The sequence below is a fragment of the Pediculus humanus genome, genomic scaffold, assembly GCF_000006295.1.
Source record: "Pediculus humanus corporis 1103172107416 genomic scaffold, whole genome shotgun sequence".
In the NCBI taxonomy this organism is placed as follows: Eukaryota; Metazoa; Arthropoda; class Insecta; order Psocodea; family Pediculidae; genus Pediculus; species Pediculus humanus.
The window spans coordinates 311,537-322,160 of NW_002987040.1; the positions used below are offsets into that span (position 1 = coordinate 311,537).

Consider the following 10,624-nt stretch of genomic DNA (forward strand, 5'->3'; position numbering starts at 1 on the left):
ACACGGGAGTTGGCGATCTTGGGCAAAAATGAAAAACATTTTTTTTTTTTTTTTTTTTTTAAATTTCATTTATTTAGTGCATTCTTTACGGTCGGATTCATCGCATTAAATTAATACGCGAAAAAAGTTTTTGAATTGAATCGGAAGTGATTGTGATTATTATTATTATTATTTAGGCGGGGATGCTGCGTGGAATACATAAAAAAAAAAATTGTACCATTACGGGAATGGAACATGTGGCGTGTTTGACGACGACGACAATTTAACGTGTCGTAAGGTTATGAAAGAAAAATAATAATAATAATAATAATAATAATTGGCTTTTTTTTCCTTTTTTTCGTCGTGGAAAATCGAGAAGAAGAAGAAGAAGAAATGGCGGACGAAAACAATTGCGTGTTTTTTTTTTTTTTTTTTTTTTTTTTTTTGCTTTTCGGGAATTTCGGGATGGATGCGGCGGATGTTAAGGTCAAATCGTTTTGCTCATTTTAATGTCGAAAGAAAAATTCTTTTGCTTTTTATATAAAGTAATATTATAAAGAAAAGAACGTCCTTGTCAGACTACTTCCAGAAAGGGAAAGGGAAAGGAGGAAGGGAGGGAAGGACTTTCCAAAATTGTGAAATCGCACGCGGTTGTTTGCAATAGAGAGAGAGAGAGAGAGTTTTTTGTTTGTTTGTGTTTGTTTGTGTTTGTTGGTAGCAGTCGAGTCTGGTTTTTCGACGAATCGTTAAAATTCTTGACCTATTTTTTTTTTTTTTTTTTTTTTTTTTGAGCAGGTGGTCAAAGTCATTTTTTTTCTTTTCTTTTTTACCTTATGCGGATCGATGGAAAAGGATGGGGAGGAAGGGAGGAAGTGGGGGAGGAAATTCGAACGCCGGCAGCGGGCGCGGCGGTTACGTTCCTGTTCGTTTAAGGACCATTTCGTTGTTAATTGATTTCTTTCGGCCCTTTTCGCTTTTATTTTTGTATATTGACGTTACGTAACGAAGAAAGTTTTGGATCGCGAATTGTAAAAAAATTGCGTTTTTTTTTTTTTTTTTTGCGTCACGCTCACACGCATATCGATATATCGATCGATCGAAGTACTCGAAGAAGTTTCGAGTCGAAGTATCGCGATTGTTTTCGTCCTTTGATCTTTCGAAAATGGATTTCTGATTTTGGTCCAATTATTTTTTTTTACCTACAAACACGGACATCAGTATTCTGCGTATAGCAGCTTTCTCTCTCTCTCTCTCTCTCTCGCACGGTGACGTTGGTTTGGCCCCATAACAATGACTCACGAATAAATTCGTACTACTATTACGGGGGGAAAGGGCGGGGGAGGGATGATGAAGAAAAGACAGTTACAAAGGAGGAATGGATGACAGTATGGTGGCGTTTTTTTTTAAAAAAAAAAAAAGTTGTTGGCGTTTGTTTGTTTGTTTGTTTGTTTGATGTTGTGTCCTTTGACAATGACAAAAACCTCGCAGCATACATACACAAGACGATTTACACCAGAGAAATCGACTGTGATCGATTGTTTGTTATACGTTTTGTTTGTCGTTTGACATTTTGAAGACGCGACGTGGCACACTCACTCACTCACTACTCGTTCATCTTTTAATCAATTTAATTAAAGTTTTTTTAGGTTTATCTATAGTAGTCACGGACTATCTTTGTTTGTTGATTTTTTTATTTTTTTTTTTATTTTTTGTAAGGTAATGATACGGCGTACGGCCTTGATAATCATTTTTGCTACGTACGAATGTACGAAAATCATGCGTGCGTTTTCTCTCTCTCTCTCTCTCTCTCTCTCTCTCTCTCTCTTGGAGCAATCGCTTAAAAAACAAATCGAATTATAATATCGTTGTGGTTTCTTTTGGCCCAGGGGAGGGAAGGGGAGGGAAGGGAAGGGAAGGAAAGTCGTGAAAATCTCATTTGTAATTTAAAAAAATGAAACATTTGCATTTGAGATTTTGTCGTCGGTGAATTTGAATTCGTGTGTGTTTAAATGTCGTTTGTGCGATGATCTTTTCGACTTTTTTCACCCTTTCCCCCGCCCCCCTGCACACACACACACCCCTCCCTCCTTCTCCCCACTGCAAATGATGCGATTGTAAAATTAATAATCCTCGAATTGTATTAATAATGTAAATAAATTTGTTCATATTTAATTTTGTCTCGCGTATCATATCATCATCATCTGAAATGATCTCATTCTATCTCTCTCTCTCTCTCTCTCTCTCTCTCTCTCTCTTTGAATACGATGGAAAATGGATTTTTCTCTTCATTCATTCATTCATTCATTCATAAAAACTATAATGAATGTAAATGCGTTTGAGTTTTTAAACGGCTCGTAAGGTTGTTTGTTGTAAACCGTATGGATCTTTTGATGGCGCGGCACTTGACATACGATCGAAAAAAAAAAACGTTTTTTTTTTCTTAAATGAATAACGTAAAGTAAACGAAATGTAATTTGCAGGTGTTTACATGTGGACATGTTGAAATTTTGAATTTTATTATTATTATTATTATTGCGGGTGTTTATTAATTAAAAAAGAAAAAAGTGACATGATGATTTTTTAAAAAAAAAATGATAAAAACTCATACAAGGAAATCAAGTTTGTGTCTTTTGGTTTTTTTTTTACTCTATGTTCACGTACATATGAATAAGTGATTGTTATAATAATAATAATAAAAATTAATAACATGGAGGACTGGAGAAGTTCTAATTGTTTGGCAAACGGGTACGAACATTATGCAAACTATAACGGTCGATCAAGTTGGAGCGGTCGGACGGACCGGAGGTCTCACAACAGGAGTACCAATAGTAGATCTTCGAGCAGGCCGAACAGTCGAAGAGGATCAAACGATTTCGCATCGAATGAGTTTTTAGGTACGAGAAATGAGAGAAAAGTCTTCCCCCCCCTCCCCGTAACGAAATTGGAATTTCAAAACAAATCAACGTGCGTGCGTGAGTGCGTGCGTGCGTTAACATCATAATAATATTGTTCGCTTTCGTTTGTTCGTTTGTTTGTTTGTTTGTTTTTGTTTTGTTTTTTGTTTTTGCGCACTCGTCGTTTTGTGTGGCGCCCGTGTCAATTTTTTCTTTCTTTTTTTTTTACAAAAAAAATAATGGTGATGATAATAATAATTACTAATGAATATTATTTACATTTTCCTTTCAAGGATTCTAACGTCGTTGAGTTCACGTCGTAAATGATGTTATGTAAATGGAGTGTTTGTCGTGTGAAAACGTATAAATAACACTGCGTTTAAAATGTAACAATCTCTGTTACGTGTGTTTTGTTTGTTTGTTTGTTTTCTCTCTCTCTCTCTCTTTCTCTCCTTCTCTGATGGAATCAGATTTGCTAAGAAAGAATCAATTAAAACCGTAACAATTTGTGTGTGTGTGTGTGTGTTTGTAAGTGACGTAACATGACGTATTGTTGCCTGCTTTATAAGCTTTTATTACTGCATTAAAGTCGTTAATACGTTGTTTGTTGTTGTTGTACTGATGTCATTCGTTTCAAAGAATGAAATTTTATTATTATTATTATTATTATTATTATTTGCAAAGAAGATGATGTGAAAAACGCCCGTCCGTATTGGACGAATAAAAAAAAAATTTTTTTTATGTACCTATAAAATAATACGGGGGTTTGTTTGTCTGTTTGTTTGGTTATTCGTTTGTTGCATGGTTTTATTTTTAACCGAAATGAATGTAACAAAAGCATTTTTTTTTTTTTTAAAGGGGGGGGGGGGAAATTCATTGTAATATGGCATTATTTTTAGGTATTGAATGTCAAAAAGGGAGATTTATATATATATATATATATATATCATTTGACGAAGACTAACGCACACACGCACAAAAAAACATAAAAAACATTAAAAAATTAAAACAGCTTCCTCTTAATAATAATAATAATAATAATTTATTTTTAAAACGATAACACAGCAAATGAATAATTTTTTTAAAAAATAGAAAGAAAGGAAGGAAGGAAGAAAGAGAGGGAAAGAAAAAACAGGCTAATTAATTTTTTTTTTTTTTTTTTTTTTTTTCATAGCTAATATAAATGCATTTTTGTTGTTTGTTGTTGTTGTTGTTTGATATTTACTCCGGTATATGATAGATGTAAAAAAAAAAAAAAAATAACGGGGCGGCTTTAAGGAGGGAAGGGAAGTCGATTCGATTTTCCTTTTTCCACACATGCATCGTAAGTTAATAATAATGTTTTTTCATTATAATTTATCACACACCAGAAATGGTAATAAATTCATTCGCGAAAGAGGAGTAGGAGGAGGAAGAGGAAGAGGAGGAGAGGATGTTTCAGGTTGGCCTTGGCCGATTTCAAATGTGTAATTTAAAAAAAAAAAAATTTTTTTCTTTATTATTAGAAATAATGATGATAATAATGATGATGGTAATAAATTGTTTAATTCCGTGGCTTTCTATCGTGATATATCGATAAAAAAGAAGAATGAATGAATGAATGAAAGCTACGCTTTTGGCTTTGGGTTTAATAATAATAATAATAATAATAATTTTTTTTTCTCTCTCTCTCTCTCTTTCTCTCTTTTAGCTAAGTCAAACAACCAAAAGTCAAAGCCCGGCAATAAGAAGCCGGCACAGTCCAAAATGAGGTTGGAGTCCAAAGAAATGAAAAATGCAGAGCCGGACACGCCTGCCGCGGTCGAAGCGACTCCGTCCGCGCCTCCTCCGGCACCGGAAAAAAGTACAGCATCATCCGCTGGAACAGTTATTAACGATCAGGGTGAAAAAACCGAGGTTGGTAACTATGATGATGATGATGATGATGATGATAAATTGTCGTGAAAATTCAATTTGGAAAATGACTTAAGTAGAACAATGATAATTAGTCATGTTCCAAGTCGTGTCATGTCAGCACTCCCACTACTATTACTACTACTACTGTCAATATGCGAGAGACACCTAAACCGGTTTTTTTTTTTTTTTTTTCCTTTTCTACTAGCGTTAATGATGACAAAAAACATTAGGACGATAGTAAAGCTTTTTTATGATAAAGTTTTGTGTTCGTTGCCAAAAGGATTCTGATGATTTAAATAAATTTATGATTGTTAACGAGCACAAACAAACAAACGCGACGCCGTGTAACATTAATTTTTTTTTTTTTTTTAATTAGCAGCCGGCGGAAGAAACAACGGCCAAAGACGACAGCAAAGAAAAAGAAGATTTGATGGTAGCCGCGAAAAATGAAAATAATAAGCAGGCGGCGGCGGCGGCGGTGGCGACGACGATGACGACGACGACGACGACGTCGTCGACGACGGTTACTACTTCGGTTAAAACAAACGACGCTGCTCCGGCGATAGCTAATAAAATAGTTTTAAAATACAATTACGAAAGCGGTGAGTTGAAAGCGGTGACGTGGGTATGACGTCATTTAATAAGTTAAAGTCGTATATACGTATGTATGTGTTTGTTATTGTTGTTGTTGTTGTTGTTGTACAGATCAATGGAGTCCTCTTAATCCGGATGGTAAAAAAAAATACGACAGACAATTCATAATGGGTTTACAAAATCAACCGCAATCCTTGCGTAAACCTCCGAATTTTCCAAGTTTAGATTTGTTAAGCGATAGTAACAAACAGCGGCCTTTTGATAGAAACGCCATCAATTCGATGAATAGAAGTCACGTCGATAACATATATCCATCGTTTGCGAATAAAAATTCGAGTCAACGTGGCGTGAGTAGTAGTAGTAGTTTATTATTATTATTACTTGGTTCTCTCTCTCTCTCTCTCTCACTCTCACTCTCACTCACTTACTTTTTTTGGGGGGAGAGAAAGAAAGAGAGAGAGAGAGAAACTGGTAAGGTGGTTATTAATTTTCTTCCATCTTCTTCTTTTAACAGCAAACTCTTCCGAAGCGGGGAAGTCAACAGGGAAAAACGAAAGCAGCTAAACCGACTGTTGTTCAAGTCTCACTTCAGCAAGACGTCAAACTTCATGAGACGGAAAATGCATGGAAACCGACGCGCATCACCGAACCTGTTAATAGGACTGATGAAGAAGTCGAGACTGAAGTAAGTTTTAAGTTTTTTTGTGGTTCTTTTTAATATTACACTCGGTGGGATATTTTTAATGTTAAAGGTGTGGAGGGGAGGGGGTTACATCATCCGTTTCCATTAAAATTTTAATCGCGGTTATATTTGGAAGAAGCGTTAAGTAGATTTTGTGTTTAAAGGGGTTAGTTGTTATTATTATTATTATTATTAATAGAATGAAAGGAAGGGAATGGGGGAGGAGGGGGCGGGAAGCGAGAGCAAAGGGGGGGAATATTATTATTATTAATGGAAATGTACGATGACGTAGAATATTTATAGAAAAGATTGGAAAGGGAAGAATTATAGAGGGGAGATTCCTCCACGTCTTCGGGAAAGACATGGAAGGAGGAAAAAAGTAAGAAAAAGGAAAGAAAAAAGAGAAAAAAAAAAAAAAAAACGACAAAATTGATGATGAAATATTTAACCTATGCCACCATGATGGAGTTGTTTTTTTTATTCAAGCTCAACAGGACTGATTTTTTTTGTCGTTTTTTCCCTTTCGCCCTTCGCTCGCCCCCCCCCCTTCCCCCCGGTAAATGTTTTAATGATAATGATGTGTTTATCATTTTCCAGGCATTGTATAAACGAGTCAGAGGCATTCTGAACAAGTTGACTCCAGAGAAATTTAGTAAACTCGTTGCTCAGGTTCAAACACTTCCAATTGATAGTTCAGAGCGTCTTAAAGGCGTTATTGACCTAGTCTTCAAAAAGGTTTGTACCTTAAATTTTGTTTGTTGTGGTTGTGAACCCATTACGTGCGCGTAATGAATGATGAAAATCTTTTAATTAATTAAACGTCGAGTTTAAGAGAAAACAATGAGTTTACGTTTTTACGCCAAAAGGATACTGATGATGCTACGAATGGGTTTTAATATTATTATTATTATTAATTTGTTTTCTCTCTCTCTCTCTCTCTCTCTCTTTCTCTCTTCATCTCGCCATTTTTTTTTTTTTTTTTTTTAAATTTCAGGCTGTCGACGAACCAAGTTTTTCGGTGGCTTACGCTCAAATGTGTCGTACCCTCCATAAAATGGAAGTTCCTAGCGATCAGAGTCGTCAAGCGGGGAAAAACCAACCGGAAAATTTTAGAAAATTGTTGCTCAATAAGTGTCAGGAAGAATTTGAGAAAAACACGGCGGCGGAATTGAAACGGGACGAAAGGTTGAAAGAAATAGAATCGGAAACGGATCCGGATAAGAAAAAAGTGTTGCAATTGGCGTTCGAAGAAGAGGAAAGACGGATAAGAATGAGATCCGTGGGTAACACTCGGTTCATCGGAGAACTATACAAATTGCAAATGTTGACGGCGAGGATAATGCACAATTGCATTGTTCAATTGCTCGGTCAGGGAGACGAAGAAAGTTTAGAATGTTTATGCAAATTACTCACGACCATTGGTCAGGGTTTGGAAAATCAAGGAAAATCTAAAAGTGAAAAAGGAAACGAAGATAAAGATAAGGTGAGGGGGGAGAAGAAGGAGGAGGGTGACGACTCGCCACACCGATGAGTATTTTTTTTTTTTTTTTTTTAAATAAATTTTGTTTCTTTACAGTTGCCGGACCTGAACGATTATTTTAAAAAATTAAACGACATAGCCAAAAATAAAGGGTCGGGAAAGGTTTCTAGTCGAGTTCGATTCATGATTCAAGATTTAATTGATTTGAGAGCAAATAAATGGGTTCCGAGAAGGTTTGTGCCTTTTTTTTTCTCTCTTTCTTTCTCTTTCTCTCTCTGTCTCATTCGACGTACGTTAAAATGATGATGTTTTGTTTTTCTCCCTACATTATTCTACCCATGAATGAATTCTCTTTGTAGAATTCGAGTGTGTAAAATTATTTTTTTTTTTACTGATGAATATGCGTACACGTGAAAGTTTTTTCACCATTTTCTCTCTCTCTCTCTTTTTAAATTTAAAAAAAAAAAAATTTTCTTGTATTTTTCCAATCAGAAACGAGTCTCAACCTAAAACGATAGATCAAATCCAGAAGGAAGCCGAACGTGAAAATTTACAAAATTTAGCATTGAACGCTTTTCAAGATAGAAACAAAAGGCAGGACATGAGGAATTCGGTCGACGGTAGAAAAAGTTTGTATATTGTTTATATATATATATATTATTTCAATTCGTTCGATTATCGATCGATCGATTGATTGATTGATTGATTGATTGATTTTTTTTTTTTTTGCTCTCAGGGGGCACACCCGACAGTTCCGGATGGACGACGGTCACGAATTCTCAACCTAATAAGAGTAGATTAGTCGTAGAATCATCTAAATTGAAATTAGATCAGAGCGATGTTGAAGTCGCATCGACGTTAAGTTTAGGAAATAGGTACGTGCGTGTGTGCGTGTGCGTGTGCGTGTGCGTCGGAATGGTGATGATGATGATGATGATGATGATGAAATCCTTTGACCACGTGAATGTTTATATTATATTGTTCCTTGTAGGAATTTGTTTATGTGGGGTCCAAACGCTTCGAGTGGTAAAATGGACGACAAAAGGTCTTTATCCCAATTGGGCACGAATAAATTTGCCGTACTTTCAACTTCGAACATTGGAAGTTCGGGTTCGAAAGGTTCATCAATGGAAAAGGATGGAATGAATTCGTTTAAATTGTTAGATGGTAAGTTGACTTGAATCGATTCGTCGATTTAAATCGAAACGTGTATCGATCGAGATTCTCGATATCTATAAAAAAAAAAATCGAATATATTGCTTCGATGATTACGTAAAATGAATAATGAAAGTAGTGATCTTAATTTTTGTAATTGAAGAGAAATCGATGAGAAAAAAAATGAGAAGCAGCTTCTTTCCGGTTTTTTTTTTAAATTTTTTTCTTTCCCCCCCCCTCTCCCCGAAACTACTAATTTGTTTTTTTTTTTTAAAATTTTCCTCAGATGATGTTAGAACGTCCAAGAGTAAAAGTCATCAGGATCAAAGTTCGAGATCGAGTTCGAGGGAATCGGCATCGTCGAAACGTGATAACAACAACAGGTTCATGAGTCCGACGAATAACAAATCGAACAGTGGTAAAAATCAACCATCATTTCCGGTCACTCCGGCTCCACCGGATACTCTGTCCAAAGAACGCTACGAAAACGCGGTCAAACAAACGAAATGCTTACTCGAAGAATATTTGAGTAATTTAGATTTAAATGTGAGTTTTCTATCTCTATCTATCTCTCCCTCTTGATTCTCTTGGTGATATGACGTCATATTTTCTTTCCTTTTTTCCTTTCTTTCAGTACGCGTTAAAAGAATTGGAAGAAATTCCAAACGCTTTCATAAACGATTTCATTGGAATCATATGTAATGACGTATTGGAGAAAAAAGGATCCGAACCTAAGAGAGCCGTCGGGGTTTTAATGAATTATTTCATTACGTGTAAAAGTATTTCCAAAGAGCAATTTCTCACGGGGTAAGCATGCGGGTGAATTAGAGGGGTGGGGGTGGGGAAGAAGAAGAAGAAGGGTGTACGTCAGGTAAATCATCATCATCATCATTATCATTTTTTTTAATGATTTTTCAGGCTGTCGGAATTGGTGAAAACATCAGACGAACTCCTTCTCGACATGCCCTGCTTTTGGAAATACCTCGCGGAGATATTGGTCGAAATGTGCGCCAAGGAAGTGATCAATTTCAAGGATGTTGCAAACGCGATGGCTCCCAAACAGGGATCCCAGGACAGTGCCAAATTCTTATCGATATTGATAAAATTATTGGTCGAAGTGAAGGATATGAGTTGGGTCAAAGATCGTTGGGTTCACTCGCAAGTCTCGCTCACGGATTTCATCAACGAAAAAGACGTTAATAATTTCGTCAAGCAAAACGTGAGTTTTTTCCCCTCCCCCTCCTCTCCCCCTTCCCCTCTCTCTCTCTCTCGCGATTAACCGTAGCAAATTTATTTTTTATTTTTTGATTTTCGGGGGAATTTTCCAGAACGTGGAATTCATGTTGAGTAAAAACATTAAAAGCGAATTGAGTCGATTGATATCGTCGAGAGTCAATTGCAACGAAATAATGACGTGGGTGTCGAAAAATTTAGGAGAAGAAAGTAAAGAACCGTCGTTTGTGAGAACTCTCATGACAGTTTTGTTGGAAGCCGTCGTCACGAGTAAGATATCGATATATCGATATATCGAATCGTTTGATTCGATATATATATTTATTTAACAGTTTGTATATATATATATATCTCTATCTCTCTTTTTTTGTTTGAATAGAAGGTCAAAATTCGTCGTCGTATAAATTCGATCAAGAGCTTTTAACATCCTACGAATGCCTTATATTACGTTATACGAATCAACAGGAAAATTTAGAGTTACCATGTCTTTACGCCGTTCAAGCTTTTGTACACAAGTTGGAATACCCGCAAGCCATTCTCCATAACATTTTCCAATATTTGTGGGATTCGACGTTGATAGCGAGCGAAACATTTAAAACGTGGCGAAATTGTAAAAATCCACAAGAGCAAGAGGGTCACGCCGTTTGCGTCGCTTCTCTCACATCGTTTTTCACTCACATGGAAGAATCCGAGACGGAAGACGAATCTTGA

At 36.1% G+C, this 10,624-nt stretch overlaps 1 protein-coding gene across 1 annotated transcript; it reads left to right on the forward strand.

Annotated features, from left to right (window-relative positions):
• Positions 1-4,619: 4,619 nt before the first annotated feature.
• On the forward strand, positions 4,620-10,624 carry Phum_PHUM067390 (eukaryotic translation initiation factor 4 gamma, putative; the record flags this gene model as incomplete). Its single annotated transcript, XM_002423519.1, has 15 exons — positions 4,620-4,769; positions 5,149-5,371; positions 5,475-5,710; positions 5,878-6,048; positions 6,643-6,780; positions 7,040-7,528; positions 7,622-7,758; positions 8,018-8,154; positions 8,262-8,382; positions 8,517-8,692; positions 8,967-9,226; positions 9,315-9,487; positions 9,599-9,899; positions 10,009-10,183; positions 10,293-10,624. 15 exons carry the CDS (start codon positions 4,620-4,622, stop codon positions 10,622-10,624), a joined length of 3,219 nt encoding a protein of 1,072 aa, XP_002423564.1.